This window comes from Mauremys mutica, chromosome 3, assembly GCF_020497125.1.
Source record: "Mauremys mutica isolate MM-2020 ecotype Southern chromosome 3, ASM2049712v1, whole genome shotgun sequence".
NCBI classification, from domain to species: Eukaryota; Metazoa; Chordata; order Testudines; family Geoemydidae; genus Mauremys; species Mauremys mutica.
In genome coordinates this window covers 162940400-162959377 of record NC_059074.1, presented here as the reverse complement: position 1 = coordinate 162959377, position 18978 = coordinate 162940400, and the positions used below count along the sequence as shown (strand labels likewise).

The following is an 18978-nucleotide window of genomic DNA, read 5'->3' as shown; positions in this document are numbered from 1 at the left end:
AGGTTCTTATTAGGCCTTTGCAGAATGTATTGAGCAGTGGATGTGTGAAGACCGAGTAGCCCTGAGAATGTAGATGGTATGTGCTTATCGCCACCAAGTGGACTTGCAAGGAGCTGATAGACAAACCTGGTGTTTTCAGAAATAGGATATAGTCCCAGATGAGAGGAATATCTGTAATCTCTGGGAGAACATCACCTTGTTGTGCCCAAGAAGAGAAGCACTTCCATTTAGCTAAGTAACATTTTCTAGTAGAGTCCTTTCTACTATTAGAGAGAATGTCTCATACAACTTTGGAGCATGAACGTTCTAAGGATGATGCCCACCCAAATACCAAGCCCTGAGAAGTGGAGTGGATGTGGATCGGGGTGCCTGATCTTGCCATTCCAGTGGGTCCAGGGCTTGGGGAACATTAGGAGGATGATTGTGGTCGTGATGACATGCATAGGAGGTTAGGAAACTAGAACTGTCTGGCCAGAAGGGGCAATCAGGATGAATCTTGCTTTGTCCTGCCAGATTTTGCACAATGCTTGTGTTGCACAGAACTCATATTGCAGGAGCAGTAGCGGAGGGAAGGCACAGTTGAACTGGTCCAACCAAGAAGCAGAGCAACACCCTGAGAGAGGAGACCTAGATCTCCTCTGGAGCAATATGTGGTGCATTTCCTGTTTGCTTGAGAAGCAAATGATCCCTAGTTGGAGTTCCCCATAGATTACAAATATTGTGCACTATTGAGTGAGGGAGCTCCCACTCTTGTTCAACTATTTAATGGCCTTCTGAGGGCATCTGTAAGCACATTTTGCTTCATTGGAAGGTAGGTTGCAGATAGGTTGATTTGATTGCTGATACACCAATTCCAAAGACTGACTGCTTCTGTGCAGAGGAAGGGGAATCTTGCTCCTTCCCTGCTTGTTGATGTCAAAGATCGTTGTAATGTTATCTGACATTATAAGGACATGGTGAGAATGGAAGAAAGGACTTGCATGCCTTCTGTACTGCTTGCAACTCGAGGATATTGATGTGCATCCTGGCCTCTCAAGACATCCAGGTTCCTTGTGCTGTGTGGCTGTTCATGGGAGCTCCCCAACCTAAGAAGGATGCATCCATAATAATGGTCCTGTTCAGAGAGGAAGGGAGAAAAGGAATACCCATACTTGATGAGAATTTGTCCACCACAGCAGGGAAGACAGTATCTTGGCCGGAACTGTCACTATGAGGTTCATGGAATGACGGCTTGGGGAGTATACCGACTGCAGCCAAGTTTGAAGGCAACAAAGAGGGAATCTTGCTAATGTGACAACATAGATGCATGAGGCCATGTAAGCCAGAAGACACACAAACATGTTTTGAGCGATAATTGAGGCCTGCTTGTGATGTGAACTATGTGAATTGGGGACAGGGTGAGAAAACAAAAATTCTGAAACCTTGGCCAGCACATAATAATGCTTCTCCGCCCCTTTGGGAGTAGAAGCACAGGTGGGAGTAGTGTGCCAAACTGTCCTAGCTGGATCCTGTATGGCTTCATTAACAGGGAAAACTATTCTGTTGGGTCTGGAAGCATGCAGGATGTCTAGGAGTTTGTGCTGGGAGTCTTGGATCTCCTCGAGGGGAATCTGAAGCTCTCCAGCAGAGGTCCTGGAACTGCTTAAAGTCATCGCGGCGGATGGGGGAGTGGGGTGGGGATAGAGGGAGGAAGGGACATAGAATTCACTTCTTCATCTGGGGATGATGATGGCAATCTTGCTGGTTCCCGTGGAACTGTTGGGGGCAGATCTCCTTGGAGGGGAAGCAAGGGTAACTCCCTGGCAAAGTGGATCAACTCTGCAGAGGGGTACTGGTCCCAAGGTCCCCAATATGGCCAGTAGGAAGGGTTGATAGGTGGTCATGGGGCCTTCCACTGCATGAGGTACAAGTGGCTCCTAGTTAGATGAAGCAGAGGTTGGTCCCAAACCTGTGTGGGTCTTTTGGGTGGTGAAGGATACCTAGGGTAAACGAAGAATGGTTTATCAGATGGCTCAGAATCTCCTGATGAAGAGAAGGCTGATTCTGGTTCCAGTAGTCATATCATTGGTTCTGTTGGAGGGGAGATGTATTCTGTGTATAGGATGGGTGATAAGCTCCTTCCAGCAGTCAATTACCTTGGAGGTGATATTATCTCCTTGAAACAGAGGGAACTGATGGAGTAGGGGATTCCGGATCTGGGAGAGCAAAAATGTCCTGTGAGGCAGCAACAGATTCAGATCTTCCAGTATGAGAGGGGTTCTGCTTGTCCAGGTGGTCAGAACCTATGAGGAGAGTGGTATCTGAAGTTGGCAGTTATCAGACTTCATTGGTGCTGACAAATCCCGGGGTTTAGAAGGACCCAGGGACGACGGTACTGCCAGAAAACAGTCCAGTACCGATGGAGCCCAATGCTTATGGGCGTTCTTGTCGTGAGACTTAGTCTCTTTTTTGTCCCTGAGACTTAGTACATCCTAAGTCCTCATAGACCAAGCTGGTAGGCTTGCTTACAGCTGAGTCCGACTTCTTTGACGTGGACTTTGAGGAAGACTTAGTTTCATACTCATGAGAAGCCTGTGGGAGTAGATTCTCTCATAACAGAGCTCCCCTTCACAGCAGGAGGTGCATTCCTTGCTGAATCAGGCCAATGTACGAGGGATGTTCCCTGGCCTGGATCCAATTGGGGCCTCATGGCTTTCTCCATGAGATATTTTCAGAGATGAAATACCCACCTTTCTCAGGTGCAACTGGGGAACGATTGGAAGATACTGCACCTCGCTGTGATGTGAGCTTCCCCAAGGTAGTACAGGCAATGCCTGTGGTCGTCACTGACCAAGAAGGATCATGGGCAAGAAGCACAAAGTTTGAAGCCCAGAGTCCTGGGCATACTCCACTACTTGAATGTGGTACAGGGGAGGGAGGTGTCTCCTTGGGAGACTAATCTAATGCTAAACAGTAAAACTATTAAAACTGTTGAACTATTTACAAACTATATAATTCTCATTTTGTAGAAAGAAGCCGAAACTGCGGACACTTAAGGTTCCAACTCAGACCATGTGGCGGTGAGAAGGAACTGGAGAGACTGTCAGGCGACCTTATTCTTTATCCCCTCAGTTGGAGGCACAAGGTGAGCCAGGGTGCATGTGTGGATCAATGGAGACTACTTTCAAACTCTCCAGCTCTGGGTACATGCTGAGCATGTGTAAGCCCACAGTGGAATACAAATAGGGACCACCATTCAAAGAAGGTGGTGAGGTATTTACATCACACTAACAGTCACAGATTATAATTTTGGCTGGGAAATGAATTCCAATGATGCCTTTTAAAAATAAAATTAATGTAAGGTAGATTATAATAAGGTATTCTTATTCATTTTCTTATTTTAGATTAATCAATAATCAATTAATCAATAATAACTATGTAAAGACATGACTTTTATGGTTGTGTTCTTTTTGGTGAGCCTAGTTTTTTGGATTCCCTGTTTGAAAAAAAATAAGAAGAAAATAATGTCTTATTGCAAACTACTCAAAAGACATCAGAAAAACATTTCTATTAACAATATCATCTGAATACAACCACTGGTCTATGATAATGATATATTGGAATATCTATTGGTACCCAATGATGTCAGTGTGACAGGTTTGGTCACACAGATCCCCTTGGGACTGTCACCTGATGTGGTGAAATTACCTCTGAGTCCATTTTCCCTATCAGCCTGGCACTCCAGAACCTTGCCTTGTTGAGCCAGACAAGCTAGCCTGCTGTAACACAGAACCAGAGTCCAGTCTACTCCAAAACTGCAGACTTAACTGAAAACAGGTCAGCAGGTTACTTGCCTCCAGCACCCAGACACCCTGCTCCCAATGGGATCCAAACCCCAAATAAATCCATTTTACTCTGTATAAAGCTTTTACAGGGTAAACTCAAACTGTCCACCCTCTAAAACACTGATAGAGTGATATGCACAGCTGCTTGCTCCCCCAGGTATTAATCACTTACTCTGGGTTCATTAATAAACAAAAGTGATTTTATTAATTATAAAAAGTAGGATTTAAGTGGCTTCAAGTAATAGACAGAACAAAGTAAGTCACAAAGCAAAATAAAACAAAACACTCAAGTCTAAGCCTAATACATTAAAAAACTGAATACAGGTAAATCTCACCCTCAGAGATGTCCAAATAAGCTTCTTTCATAGACTATCCTCCTTCCTAGTCTGGGCCCAATCCTTTCCCCTGGTACAGTCCTTGTTAGTTTCAGCAGACATCTTAGGTGGAACTAGGGGTTTTCTCATGACTGGCCACTCCTTTGTCCTGCTCCACCCCCTTTTATAGCTTTGGCACAAGGCAGGAATCTTTTGTCTCTCTGGGTCCCCACCCCTCCTTCTAAATGGAAAAGTACCAGATTTAAAATGGATTTCATTATCAGGTGACATGGTCACATGTCCTGTGAGACCCCAGCCTCCATTCTTCCTGGGCTGACCCACACGTACACAGGAAGGTTTGCAAATAAACGGAGCTATTTACAGTTCACTGATTCTGAAGCATCCTTAATGGCTTCCACTTAATATGTTTACATTAGTAATACAAGTTTATATCTTATTCTCCTAACTTCAGACACAGAAATAATACATGCAAACAAATAGGATGAACACACTAAGTAGATTATAAGCTTTGTAATGATACCTACAAGAGACCTTTTGCATAAAGCATATGGAGTGCAACATCACAGTCAGAATGTACTCAAATAATCAATTCAGGCTTTTGGTTCTTGGAACTTGTATGAGAACCAGTTTTCTCACAGGATATCAAATTTAAAAGTGTTAGGTATTGTATTTTCCTTATGAAATGTAGTTTGACATTTCTGAACTTCTTGTTATTCTTCTTTGAAGAAAACTACTTCAAATGTCTTTACACAATCTTTTATATTTATTGCTTAGCATATCTGTGAACATTTATAACATTTTAAATATAATTTAAGGATATGCATAAAAACACATTCAAAGCAGCACTGAACTCCACATTTTAATTAAAAACCCACAGTAAGCTAAAAGGGGTGTAATATCCTTAGGATATGTCCTATAACTGGGCCAGGGCCCTCTTTTATTCCATGTTTGTACAGTGTGTAGCACAATATGGCTTTAGGCCTCAGATGCTACTGTAATACAAATAATAATAAAAACAGTGACAACCTCCCACCATTGGTACTCACTCATTGTGATGAGAATCTTGGGACAAGTGAACCATTTTCTTGTTGCCTGGGCCTGCAGTGGTAATCTAAGAGGGGAAAAAAGGGAAAAAAATTAAATAAAAATGCTACGAGTTCTTGGGCTGTATTACATGTACATTGTATTTTTCCATTGGAAGAGTATATACTACCTACCGAGGTATTAACAGACACACTAACTACAGTAAAAATAATTAGTGATACTTTCAGTTGATAACTCAAGTAGTATTTTCATAAGTATCTAAATGATTTAGGAGCCTAATCCCAATTTTCAAACGGTAATTGAGAAGTTTAGCAGCCTTATGGACAGATTTTCAAATGTGTCTACATGTCTAATGATGCAAATAGGTGCCTAATCTGCTTAGGTGCTTTAGAAAATTTCAAAAGATGCCTATCTGCATCTTTAGGGGTCTAAATGCCTTTGACAATGGGATTTAGGTGCTTTTTAAAATCCCACCCAGAATGTATTGTGTTTTTAAGAAATGTAGAAAAACACAAAGTTGTGACGTTAGGATGGGATTTTAAAATGGCTCTTACTCCCTTAGATTACTTTGAAAACCCAGGTCTTAGTCTCTAACACAGAGCAAATGCTAATGAAAATAAAAGTAAAATGTACATATAAAATGGTATATCACTACATCGATGTCATATTCAGTTGTTCCTTCTTTAATCTCAACTGCAATCAAAAATAAATATGAGGATTTTTAAAACTAGTTATGTATTTACCTTATATACTCTCCTCATACGTCACAAATAGGCTTTGAAAAGGGTGTGTATATGGAAAATATGGCTTAGTGGTGTTATGCAATACTACAGCAGAGCAGCCTCCTGCTCTTCTGCAGCACAATTTGCTTGTTATAGCTGCTATGCATACGTACAGGAGGTGGAGTTAGGGGGCATTAGGGACCACCTGCTGAAGTTGCACACATGCAGAAAGTAAGTGCAGAAGTTACTGATGTTTGGAGCAACAAGTCCTCTTACAATTACATACTTTAAAGTCTCCAGTGGATAAAGTCTTACAATCACTAGATGACCAAAGTCAGGACAACAAAAATCAGCTATGCTGCCAGTACTGAAAGCAGACCTGGAAACCACACAAATAAACAGCTGATATGCACATATTGTCTGGGACCATTGGGGTTTGGGTTGTTTTTTACCTATGGATCCTCTGTTTATCCACATTTGACAGTTCATCACTCATCAGGAGGATGATGCATTGCATTTTCAAAGACAACAAATCACTGAATATTTTATAAAAGCAAGTTTCCTCTACTCTTACACATTTTTATGCAGAAGAACCATGGCATCTTAAGGTTCAAGTCTGGAAGATGTTCATATAATGCCACAAATGCCTTCAGAAAGCTCCACAGGTTCAAAAATATTTGCCAAGTTCCACAGAAATTCCCTATCTGTAAACTGGGGCATTTCATTATAATGGGTAGAATCTCTCAAACAAATAGAACTTGAAAAGAACACCTGTTTTACTGGTCAGTAATTATTCAAATGCCACAACACCTAAAACTCTGACAGCAGGAGACGTAGCAACGTTATACTTTGCTGCCTCAAAGAAATCTTGCCTGCAAACCAGCATATAGAATGGGCAGTTCCAGACACCAATATCTGATATTAATTTAGTAAGATTTAATAGAGTGAAAGCAGTCTTGCTTATTCGCTTAGTAACAATGAAATTGCAATCAACGCTTTCAAACAAATTCCCCTCTGTTACATTTTATCTTATAATTTGAGCAAGACATATTATTTGTCAAATATGGACTTTGAAATGCTGATGATCTAAAACATTTTAAATGTATATGTAATCAGGAAGTTATAACATTAGTAACCAAACTGTTACTTGAACACCATCGGTAAACATGTGGCTCAGCTCTAGAGAGTTACATCCTGCATTAATCTCAAAATGAGGTTTTCATGCTATTCCAGTGGGTATCCCTGGAATATAGTAATCCATTTTCTACACTGTGGGTATAAGAAAAGCCGACTGTGCCTATGTCATGCTTTGTTAGAGGTTCATGATCACATTATCTCATGGTGGACCTGACACTTTTATTCAGTTTACAGTATGTTCTGTGTACAGGCAACTTATTTCCTTTGCCAGGGTTGCTGACAACCTTTTCCACACTATATTAATCTTGTTTACTGACTTTATCTTGGTACAAATATCAGAAAACTGAACTTTTTATCTCAGGGAGAAAATAAACAACATGTTGACAGAAGCAGAAGCTATTTTCTGGACTAAAATTGGTTGTTTACCTGCAGCCATACTTATGGAAAAATGTTTAACTCTCCAACTCGCTTGAAATACATAATCCAAAATGTTATAAGCGTGGACATTTCGAGAAAATCCATGTGATAAATTGTCAGGTATAAAACAATATCTTAACAGAAAGAAATATGATTTGTAACTAATTTATACTGAATATAAAAGTGATCTCAATCTAGTTACAATTCATCAGGAAGTACATTGATCAGGTTTCTCCTACATATCAAAGGTAACTTCAGTTACTAAATAGCCATATAAGATTTAAAAAATTAAATATACAATACACACACACACGGATATGTATGCTATACTGATTATTATAACGTATAATAATTATATATTAAATTTAGATTTGCAACATTGCCCTCCTTTGTGAGAAACAACACACTGATAGAGGGCAACAGTCTAAGGTGATGTTAGCAATATCAGATATGGATGTCTTCTGAGTCTTCCAATAAAGAAGCCAATTGCTTTCTAAATCTCGCTCTAGGAATGAGTCAGTTGGAAGGACACTATGAGCCAGATGAATGCTTGGTCAACTGGTTAGCTCCTCTGTCCATTAGAAGAGATTGTGGGAGTTGTCTACAGCTGTTTCTGTGTACTGAATTGCCAATACTCAGAAGGAAATACAAGAAGATAGTAAAATTAATAGTAACCATCTCTAGGGCCAATAGTAGTAAGCATAAATATACCTTGCAAACACTGACACACACAGTCTTGGTAGTATAAATGTTTTAGGGACATAAGTTTGGAATGACCATCTAACTCCTGTATGAGTTAAGAGCATATTGAAGAAATTACAACTAAATTTTATAACCAACAAATAGTATTATGTATGCAATATTTGCCACACTTTACAGAAGAATCTATTTTTAGAAATTTTAGGAGTTTTAATAAAATGTGTTAATACCACTTGCTGTACCCTTCCATGGGTAAAAACAAATTGCTGGGCAGTAGAAGTCTACCTGTAAGGTGGAAGGAGAGAAAAAGACAGCAAGACATAATGACAGCATTTTACTTTAAAATCATATTTATATAGAATTTTTTTAAAAGCCTGATCTCTCATGAGATACCAGAGTTAAAAAGAATAACCTGCTTCAAATGGGTTATGGCATTTGGTCATTGTCTTGATGGTCCAGGAGATAAAGGAACTTAAACATGGCATTAGCCCAGGACTGAACGTTGATCATACTGGAATTTAGATAACCATAATTGTGATGAAAGAGGAAAACATTTCTAAGTATTTTTTCCCCCCAGTTAAGAATGGCAGCTTTCTGAAAGCTGATTAGATATATGAAGGTCTGGAGCACAAGTAACCAGAAGGGATGAATTAGACGGCAGAGTACAATTCAGGATGTCAAAAGTGCAAAATAAATGCAATGAAATAAACTGCACAGAGCACGGGCAATGACGTGAGTGTAACAGTGGGCTACAGCTCTTTCCACTCTACAACTCATCTTTTCATTCGCTTGGTCCTAGTGCTTGCCAATCCATCTACACATAGTCTATGGGCTTCTGTAATTTATACCAGCTGCAAATACCTCCAAGAGGCTGAAACCACATCTGAAAATCAGGGTATCCTGGCCACTCTTCCTTTCTTCTTCTGCTACAGCAACAGGGAGAGGCATGAGACCCCCTCACAATGGCTCTGTAATACTGTAGGACGAGTACTGCACTGAGTTGCATGGCTTTTGTGCCAGACTACATCTGCACCACTTTACGGAATATGGCCTACAGTATATTAATATCCAAAAGTGTGTGGGGTGCTTCACAGAAGACACAGAATGATTTGTGAGACTGAGCAGTCTAAATTTCAGATGTGATGCAAGGAGTGAAGTGGCAGGATTGGATGGGAAGAAGGATGACAAGGGTTGGCAGAATATGAATATGAAAAAAGAACAGGAGTACTTGTGGCACCTTAAAGACTAACAAATTTATTTTAGCATGAGCTTTCGTGAGCAGCTCACGAAAGCTCATGCTAAAATAAATTTGTTAGTCTTTAAGGTGCCACAAGTACTCCTGTTCTTTTTGCGGATACAGACTAACACGGCTGCTACTCTGAAACCTATGAATATGAAGTTACTCAGTTTACGTAATGTGGACATAAGTGGGTTTTTTAACGTTTAAAAATACAGAAGATAAAGTTATGAAAGTTATTGCAGACATCACGGAGGAAATGAGATTTCAGGAGAGGTTTAAATGGAAAATAAGAGTTTGGAAAACTAAAATAGGAAGTTTTTAGTTTCTGCCACACAAAAGAACAGAAATGAAAAAAAAGGAACAAATATACTTGTGGGAGAAAGATAGGCAGGGCATTGAGTGTAGTACCACTGTTAGGACAGAAGGAGGCAATACAAGAAGAATAGGAAGAGGTATTATAGTAGGCCATGAAGGTGATGACTGAAAGTTTGTGTTAGATATGATGGGAAAAAAGGGAGTCAGTGGGGCATTCTAAAGGGGTATGTGATATAATGCAGTCAGAATATCGAGCCTAGAAGATAATTTTATCATATGATTGTGGAAATTAATATTCTACTGTTATGATCACATATGAGAAGTATGTATATATACAGTAACTCCTCACTTAACATTGTTTCGTTGTTACATTGCTGATCTATTAGGGAACAAGCTCATTTAAAGTTGTGCAATGCTCCCTTATAACATCGTTTGGCAGCTGCCTGCTTTGTCCATTGCTTGCAGGATTCTCTGGAAGAGCAGCACCTCCTTGTGGGGATTAGAACCGGGGAGGCTGGCAGCTCCCACTCCCCATCAGCTCCCCTAAATTCCCTGTAAGGTATGCGGCTTGGCAGCTTCCCAGAACCATTCAGCTGTCCCTCCCCTCACTGTTGTGCTGCTCCTGCCTTGCCCTATGCTCCCCGGAGCTTCCTGCTTGCTGGGGGAGAGAGGGAGAGGGGTGCTGATATCAGGATGTCCTCCTGCTCCTGCCCCCACGCTCTGCAACCCCTCTTCACAAAGCAGAGGATTGGAGACAGGGCTCAGGGACAGAACTGAGGGAGCTTGCTGGAAGCTGTTGCTTCCTGTCTGAACTGACTGATCTGCTCAAAAGGGCAACATAATTGAAGTGGAGTCAGCGTACTTAAAGTGGCAATGCATGTCTCTCTCACTCATGCACGCACCCCCCAGCACTCTGGAAAGTCAGCACCTGTGCAGCCATGCACGTGCTGTCAGGAGGAGGGAGTGGTGCGCTCCAGTTGGATAGCGTGGGCTCATCATCATGTTCAGTTTTTGCAGGGACTGCCCTGCAGCTATTGTGTTTCCTCCCTCCTGTGTCAGTCCATGCTGCCTTGTAGAGTGTTTGGCTACATTAACAACAGTGTATTAACCCTTGAGGGCTCAGCCGAGTGCTAGTTCATCATTTAGCAGCAAGGCATTCCCTGGGAAATATTCCACCCTCTTACTCTACCACCTCAACCAAGCTTTACAATCATTCATTGCTGTGTACAATATTAAACTGTTTGTTTAAAACTGTTTAAAACTTATACTGTATAAGTATATAATGTCTGTTGTCTGGCAAAAAAAATTTCCCTGGAGCCTAACCCCCCCATTTACATTAATTCTTATGGGGAAATTGGATTAGTTTAACATCATTTCACATAAAGTCACATTTTTCAGGAACATAACTACAACGTTGAGTGAGGAGTTACTGTATCAGAGCTTTGTGACCAAGAGTTTCAAATTTGACATGATTTGGAGCTCCACAATTTGAGAGAGCTCAACCTGGGGTAGCTTAAAATTTGATTTTCAGAGAATGAGGAGGACCATTCTGGAAAATCAGACTCCTTAAAGGTTCTTGAAGTTGGGCATTCAAAAAATGAATGCACCCAAATTTCAGTATTTTAGATGCAACACTCTTAGTTGCACTAGACTAGATTATATAGAGAGATTGGAGAGTTATCATTATAGCTCCAAAACAATTGAATCGATATACACTACTATGCAGTGGGTGCAGGACTGTGAATCAGAAGACCTGGTTTTATTCCCAGGCCTGTCACTAATTAGGTGTATGACCCAGGACAAATCTTATCTTTACAATAAGCATAATGATACTTCACCATCATTATAAAGTGTTTTAAGACTTATGGATAAAAAGCACTATATTATAGGAAGTGCTGGAGTCAGGGCCTACAGTTAAGGTTGCTTAACACTTTAATTTCCAACTGTTTTCAGTTGCTTATAACTTTGTCAAACCATTATGCTGAAATTTTCCAAACTGGGTATCTGCCTCAAGCTTTTTTTTTTTTTTTTTTTTTAATTTTCAACAGAGTGCAGCTATTTCCAAAAATAAGGTTAGGAAAAAATATATTGCTCTGCCAATGATGAAAATAGGCCTGTATCTTTGGATCATAGAATTGTCTTTTGCTATCTCTATGCAAACTAACATGGCAGTGTTTTAAAATCACTGTTCGCACATACTCAGTAAAGGTTTGTTAGAGGCTGTTTATTACGTTTCCAAAAGATTCTGTCTACACTGAGCACACTACAGTTCAAAGCTGAGCACAACTTTCACAACAATTCCTCCTCCTAGTTGCCAGGTGCTGGTCTGGCACTGGGCACAGGAACAGAGCCAGGAGAATGTCTCTGCTGTGCTCTCAATACTCTCCCTATTGCACTCAGGCAGACTGCAAGAGGAGGAGACGACTGCTTAATTTGAATGCAATGAGGGAAGGAATGGGGGAGAAAAGGGATAGGCAGTTAAGTGGGACAGAAGTTTCTTTGAGAAGGGAAGGGGAGGGGAAAGGAATGAAGGGCACAGGGACAGGCTGCGGGATAGCAGCAATGAACAAGAGGGACAGAGACAGGTCTGGGGGAGGGAGGGAGTCCTGAAACTACTAGAGTGCACTTCCCTCCAGAATCTAGAATTGAACCAAAGATTCTTGAGCCCCACCACTCTTCTGCTGTTTAACTGTGAAACCCATTGGGCAAAGTATGTGTTGGTCCACACAGAGAATAACTACCTACTACCTCTACCAATTACTCCATCAACTCCTGTGGTAGAAATCTGTGCTGTGCATATAACTATTTTATCCTTGCTAATGACCTATTTGGAGGTCAATATGGTTCCACAGAATGGCATTTCAGTTTTTCAGGTTAAGAAACTAGGAAATTACATTGAGAATACGAAGATCTAAGCACTCAAAAGTTAGGAAATGCCATATTTAAGGTTTTCTGTGCAACTTTAATTTGGCCCTATTTGTGCATATGCATTTTGATAGAGTCTTTCATGATATGATGGCATAGACATTTTTTCCACAGTATCCCTGCTCCATTCAGTGCACAGGATGGAGAATGTGCAGCGAGTGAATCAGGGTTGCTTAATGAATGATGTTGTCTGTAGGATCCCTGCCTCATTTGTTGCAGAATTTGGAAGGTGTTCAGTAAATGAGGCAGGGGACTGCAAGGAGAGAAAGGATTCTCTCATGGTTAGGGCAGGTGAAACTCAGTTTTTCTATTCCTGCTTCATCTACAGTCTTGTGTGAGCCCAAGCAAACCATCCCAAACTCAGAACACCTGGGCTCTTGCAGAAGTGCTAATCATATAGAACTGAAACTGAAGTCAACGGGAGCTCCGTTTTGAGCATATAAAGTGCTACAAAAATAAACTTTTAAAATGTACTTAGAAAAATCAGGCCCAAGGTGTCTCAAACTAGGCACTGAAAATTACTGGACACTTCTGACTATTTTGGACTTAATCTCTGCGCCTCAGTTCCCCATCAGCAAAATGGGATAAAAATACCACTTAATCTCAAAAGGGACATTGTGAGGATAAATTATTTAGTGTTTGTGAAGTACTCAGATACTACAGTGATGAATGACAGGAAAAACCCACAAAGGAATTAATTCTGTATTCTGACATATATGAGAAGTTGAGATCATTAATATACTAACCTATATGATAAGGGCATCCCAACACTGATAGGGTGAGGAAATACAAATAAGGAAGAGGGGAGGAACCTCTACTGAATATGCATTAGGCATAGTGGCATCAGCACAACAGATTATAAAAGTTGTATACCAGCCTGTGTGCTTGGGAAGGAAGAGATGTTGCCCTTGGGATGTGCCAGAAATATGGCCACTGGCGATGGTGATGAGGAAGGTTATGAGGAAGATAATGGCTAACATTTCAGGTTGTTCTACAAGTGATATGTGAGCATATGGATGTTCAAATGTACATTCTCTATTATCTCTATTTACCTTGCTGGGTTACAGAGTTGGTGACTTTGCAAAACATATTAATAAAACAATTACAAATACAGGAGGATTTTCCTAAGTGTGAGTGTTGCCACTGTGCACATCAAGGTTCCCAATTGAATAGTAATTTTAATAATACTTGGTCTGATCTTGGGTTCCTTCCCTTGGAAGGAACTTGGTACTGCCTATATGCCATCTTGGAAGTTGCAGGTATTAATACTAGAGTCTTCCACAAGTCCTTTACAGGCTCTAACAATCACCTGTTAATAGACATGGGGAGTGTACCAGGCATGGAAGGGTGCAGAATGTCTAGCATCTTGTGCAATTTTCTAAAGGGAAGAACTTTGCCTATTTTCCTCCTTACAAGTCACGCGGCATAAATCTACATTACAGATTAACTGGTACGTAAAAGTTCAGTTAAAAAAGCAAATCCTGCTCCAAAAGTACCAGAAAACCCCTTCAAATACATAAATTTATAGCAGTTTTTGTATGCCAATAGTATCAAACATTTGAATCAAAATATTTGTTAAAAAGAAAAGAAAAACAAAACAAAACTGTTTTCAGGATTAAGATTAACATGAGATGTTGCAGCCCAAAACAAAAATGTTATGATTTAAGTTATAAGCCTCAGAAAATAAGGCTTTATAATGGAAACTGACACAAAGTCAACTGTAGCACCAAAATGGTGCTTCCTTCATTCACAAGGTCTGTAATTGCCAATTTATAGGAAATTCAGCCAAATGACATCAAGGAAAGAAGTAAAACATCTATTCTTTGAAGTTTATTACCCTTGTTAAAAGCAATTTCTTATTATTTTTATCACCCATTTATTATCACCAATTTTATTCCCTTCCTTACTAGAAGGGTAGGAGAACAGCTGCCTTTGCATCTGACTTCAGTGCTTTTTCATGATTAAACTAGCATGGGTAGCATATAATAGAAAGAAGTGTCTAAGTATGTGCCCCACCTGCAAGTCTACTTCTTCCTTCTCCTGAGAGCCAAAAAACTTCATTACTAGATTGTCATGATTAGAATTATAATAAATTAAGAGTTGAATTAAAAAAACATTCAAGAGATAACACTAACTTTCACTGGCATCTGTCAAGAACTCTCAGACAATATTACATCCACTGTATTTGTTTAAATAGTTACCATGCTTACACAGTTCCCCCATGTCCCTGAGTTGATTTCTCTATTACATTTTTATTCACCCTCCAAATGCTCTCTTGCCCACAATGACAAACACTTCAGGTGGCAGACTGCCATTCCAGAGAAGGGCCTCTCTATTGTATAACACACTGTTCTAGCTCAGTGATGGTTGGTCAATCAAACCCCTCTCCCTCAAGGCTTTATGTCTCCATAATGCAACTGCTCTGCTAGTGACTCCTTGCCAGTTTGTCAAGACCCAGAAGTTAGCTGCTACTCTTTTTATGATTCTTAATCTAACAGTGTTACTTGGAAATGAACAGCAATTTTAAAATGTGGCAAGCTCTATATGACTGCCCCCTAGAGAGTTCAGACATTGTGCCAGTAAAATGTACATAAGTGATAAGGGAAGGAAATCAGCTCAAGATAAACTGGTCAAAAAACATCGACACAAAATCTTAGACCAAACAAAGAAACAAACAATATCCCAGTAGATGGTTTGCTGTTTTGTTTGCATTAAAAACAAGCAAACGAAAAAAAACCCTCCCAACCTCACCACTGTGGGTAAAATGATACACATTATAGCAACTATTTCCCCCCCTTTGGTGTGAAAAACTAAAACCAAACAAATCTTCCAGTGACTTAACAGACCATACACATTTTTTTCAAGTTTTATTTCAGACGAAATGAAATATCCCCTTTCAAAATATAACCCTTTATATGTGATTCTCATTTAACAAAGTTAACAAAATTTAACTACTTTAGTATCTGAGACTGAAGAAAAGCCACCTGTAATCATCTAAACGTCACACAAAAGAACAGCTAAAGTATTTTAAATTTCAGTTCTAAAAGTAAAGAAAAAGCAGGCTTTTTTTGTAAATTAATTTTACTACATTTTGTCTTCACTGAATTTAAGATCTAGCCAAATAGGAAAGGTATATTATGAAACTAAAACAAACAGATTTTTTATAGAAAGCCATGGGTTTGAGTATTCTTTGAGTAGCACTGGAACCAGTTATGGAGAACACGATGAAACATGTTTTACTCTTGACTTTTGCTCAGGACTTATTTTGGTGTCAGAGTTTTCAATGTAGAGAACGAAGGGAGGAAATGAACTAATTTAGTCACAGAGAAAACCAGAGTTGCGGAAAGGAATGAGCATGTGAAAAAGTTGAATGAAGAAATAAATTATTTTGTATTACTGAACAGGTGAAACAGAATAAACCATATGCATGCATTGTAAACAGCAAACCCAGGACCATATTCTGGCTTCAGATAGATGAACAATTGAACATCTAAAACAAGAACGTGGTCCAGTGAATTTTATGAATTGGTATGCTAATAGAATAAAATTTTACCAGAACTACAAATTAAGTAACACATTTAACTAATTTGCCACCCAATTCAGAAAACAATAAAATGCATTAAAAAAAACCCATTATATTTACGAATACATTTCAGCTTTAAGCAAAATGGGTTTACCAATGAAGACGAAATTCCTAACAAGAATGAAGGGAGTTCTGTGGTTTGTTTTATTGACATCCCATCCTCACCAATAAATAGGACATGGTGAGGATGTGTGAGTTTGAGGCAGTATTGTACGCCACCACTGGAAAAGAGGCAGAGCACACTGCAATGGGAAGAAATTGATTTTAGTGAAGTTAATCAAAATCATTGCCTTGAAAATGGAAACCAGGGAAGCTGTTTTTCCATTCAAGCCATCTCCTGTTAAAGAGATACATTGGCAACAAATTCTCAGGACAGCATAAAAATCATGCTAGCGCACAGAATTATCCTTCCAGTATGGGTTGCCTCTCCTACTTAGGAACTAATTCACATAACAATGTGCTAGAAAAAGAAAGCCTGTATTGTAGCTGCCTGTACCATACTAGGCGTGTGAATGAAGCATTGGGTGAAATTTTCTAGTATTGTTGCTGTCATAAAATAATAATAAAATGATTTAAACAAATTAAAATAGATTCCTTAAGGTTTAAAAAGTGAGTTGTCAATTGCTGATGTTCATACTATACACACAGAAACAATCCTTGTTAGTGATTTTTGCTGTTCGCTTAGAAATCAATATATTTTTAGGTTGAAGTCCTGGTCCCAGTGAAGTCACTGGGAGTTTGGCTATTGACTTCAGTAGTGTTTCGAAAACAACTAGTGCATTACAATGAGGATGTTTTTCACTTGACAAATTTACATTAAGTTACCTACATGCTAATGCAAAGAGAAGAAGGATGGTACAGTGGTTAGGACCTCAGCCTGAGACTCAGGTAGCAGGGGTTCATTCCCAGCTCTGCCACAGATATCCTGTTTGACCTTGAGTAAATCACATAGATTATGTCTACACTGAAGCAGAGAGCATGCTTCTCAGCATCGGTAGACAGACATGCATTAGCTTTGCTTCAGCTGGAGTACTTAAAAAACCCGGTTACCTACCTTTCGTAACTGTTGTTCTTCGAGATGTGCTGCTCATGTCCATTCTATTCTAGGCGTATGCATGCCCACATGCACAGTTGTGGGAGACTTTTGCCTTAATGATATCCATCGGACAGGCTGTGGTGACCTCTGGAGTGCCGTGCTCATGCAGCGGTATATCAGGGGTCACCGGCCCTACGCCCTCTTGGTTCCTTCTTGTCAGCAATTCCAACAGAGGTGGAGGACGGCGGGTAATGGAATGGACATGCGAAACACATCTCAAAAGAACCACAGTTATGAAAGGTAGGTAACAGTTTTTTCTCCTTTGAGTGCATGCTCATGTCGATTCCATTCTAGATGACTCACAAGCAGTACCTACGGAGGTGGGTTCGGAGTTCACCATTTGGCGGCTTGCAGTACTGCTCTACCGAAGCCAGCATCATCTCGGGCCTGCAGGGTAAGCGCACAGTGGGACATAAAAGTGTGGACAGATGACCAGGTGGCTGCTCTACAGATGTCCTGAATAGGCACTTGGGCCAAAAAGGCTGCTGAAGAGGCCTGCGCCCTGGTAGAGTGGGTGGTGACGATCACTGTGGACGGCACCTTTGCTTGATCATAGCAGAAGCAAATGAAGGCCATGATCCAGGAGGAAATTCTCTGAGCAGAAACAGGGCGACCTTTCATTCCGTCGCCTATAGCGACGAATAACTGCATCGACTTACGCGCAGTGGTCCCCAACCTTTTTCGTCTGGTGGGCGCCACACAATGAGCCACAGAAGACCGTGGCGGTGGACGAGCATCTCCCGAAATTCCAGCGACAAGCGGCAACGTCAACAGACGTCACCGCCAAAATGCCGCCGACAAGCAGCGTCATCCAGAGGCGGGGGACCCCTGACTTACAGTATGGCTTGGTCCTGTCAATGTAGAAGGCCAGAGCCCTCCTGATGTCCTGGCTCAAATGAAACGGAGAGACTACCTTGGGAAGGAAGGCCAGGTGCAGTCTTAGCTGGACCTTGTACTTGTAGGAGAGACTGTATAAGGCACGTTCAAGGTGAGTGCCCAAATCTCGGATACCTGGTGCGCCAACATTACCATGGCCTTCCAGGAGAGAAGTAGGAAGCAGGAAGTCAGCGGCTCAAAGGGAGGATCTGCAAGCTAAGACAGCAACAGATTTAAGTCCCAGTGAGGGACGGGGTCCCTGACATGCGGGCTGAGGCGCTCTATGCCCTTAAGGAATCTGGCCATAACATCCTGAATAAAAACCGGCCTAACCTTGAACGATGGGAGTAAGGCTGAGATGAGTGCCAGATGGACCTTGACAGATGAGAGAGACAAGCCCTGGAGCTTGAGGTGCAGGAAGTAGTCCAGAATAAGCTAGCGAAGCCCGCTCGGGATGAAAACCTTTGTCTGCAATCCAGCAAATGAATAGTTTCCATGTGGCCAGGTAGATCGCCCTGGTGGAGGGCTTCCTACTGTCCAAAAGGACTCATTGGACCTCAGATGAGCACTGCTGTTCTTGTGCGTTTAGCCACACAGCAACCAAGCCATCAGATGAAGCATTGCCAGGTTTGGGTGCAGGATATTGCCATGGTTCTGGGAAACAGGTCTGCCCTGAATGGCATCTGGAACAGGGTCACCACAAAGAGGTCCAGCAGGGTGCTGAACCAGTGATGTCGCAGCCATGCTGACATTATGAGGATGATC

At 40.8% G+C, this 18978-nt stretch overlaps 1 protein-coding gene across 4 annotated transcripts in view; it reads right to left on the bottom strand.

Annotated features, from left to right (window-relative positions):
• The window catches only part of GPATCH2 (G-patch domain containing 2), a 185272-nt gene that overhangs the window by 46179 nt on the left and 120115 nt on the right, over positions 1-18978 (bottom strand). For all 4 annotated transcript variants that reach the window (XM_045010249.1, XM_045010244.1, XM_045010246.1 and 1 more), the window contains one exon: positions 5206-5270. In XM_045010249.1, the coding sequence (XP_044866184.1) occupies positions 5206-5270 (65 nt within the window). The remainder of the gene's footprint in view (positions 1-5205; positions 5271-18978) is intronic.